Source organism: Limulus polyphemus, unplaced genomic scaffold (genome assembly GCF_000517525.1).
Source record: "Limulus polyphemus unplaced genomic scaffold, Limulus_polyphemus-2.1.2 Scaffold4746, whole genome shotgun sequence".
Taxonomy (NCBI): Eukaryota; Metazoa; Arthropoda; class Merostomata; order Xiphosura; family Limulidae; genus Limulus; species Limulus polyphemus.
This window is the reverse complement of record NW_013670356.1, coordinates 65,851-66,459: the sequence shown is the minus strand read 5'-3', so window position 1 is coordinate 66,459 and position 609 is coordinate 65,851. Positions and strand designations below refer to the sequence as shown.

The 609-nt window shown below is 32.8% G+C and overlaps 1 protein-coding gene across 1 annotated transcript in view; it reads right to left on the bottom strand.

Moving 5' to 3' along the window:
- Window positions 1-531, bottom strand: part of LOC111088920 — a 10,245-nt gene extending 9,714 nt beyond the window's left edge. Inside the window, exon 1 of the mRNA XM_022400251.1 lies at window positions 451-531. Coding sequence (XP_022255959.1) covers window positions 451-509 — 59 coding nt within the window. The 5' untranslated portion in view covers window positions 510-531. The remainder of the gene's footprint in view (window positions 1-450) is intronic.
- Window positions 532-609: the final 78 nt, after the last annotated feature.

Genomic DNA, 609 nt, shown 5'->3' with positions numbered 1-609 from the left:
GAACTACTGTGTACTAAAAGTTTGTATCAAGGAAGAATAAACTGGTTTGATCAAAAAAGGACTTGTATCGCTGAAGATCCTCGGAAAATTTCTACCGAAAACAAGCAGATACGTAACATTATTTAAAGCCGGAAAGTTTTTACTGTTTCAGTTAGGGATTTCACTTATATTATCTATAACAGTGACTCTCAACTAGTGGCTTCCTACGGGCCGGAATAATTATGAATGTCCTAAGCTAATGATTTACCAACTGTATATATGAGCCTTTACTATTATGCAACTAACTAAGTGGACGTTGAAGTGTAAAAGGTTAAGAAAACCTTGGTCTAAAGTAAGATTTCTGGGCTTGGTGGTTGGTTAAGAATAGTATAAAAATTAATAATGATAATAATCTTATTATGATAAGTAATTTGATATTTATATCTTGTTACTGAAGTAAATATTACTTACAGATATAGCACAACTTTTCCTTCACCTACTTCGGTGTCATCAAACATTGAATTGTCCATCTTTTATAGTTCTATGTCTCACCTAAAGCAAAAGACAAACGATTTTTGACTTCACATAAATGAATAAACACCCTATAATCCGAGCGCTTTCGAAAGGTGG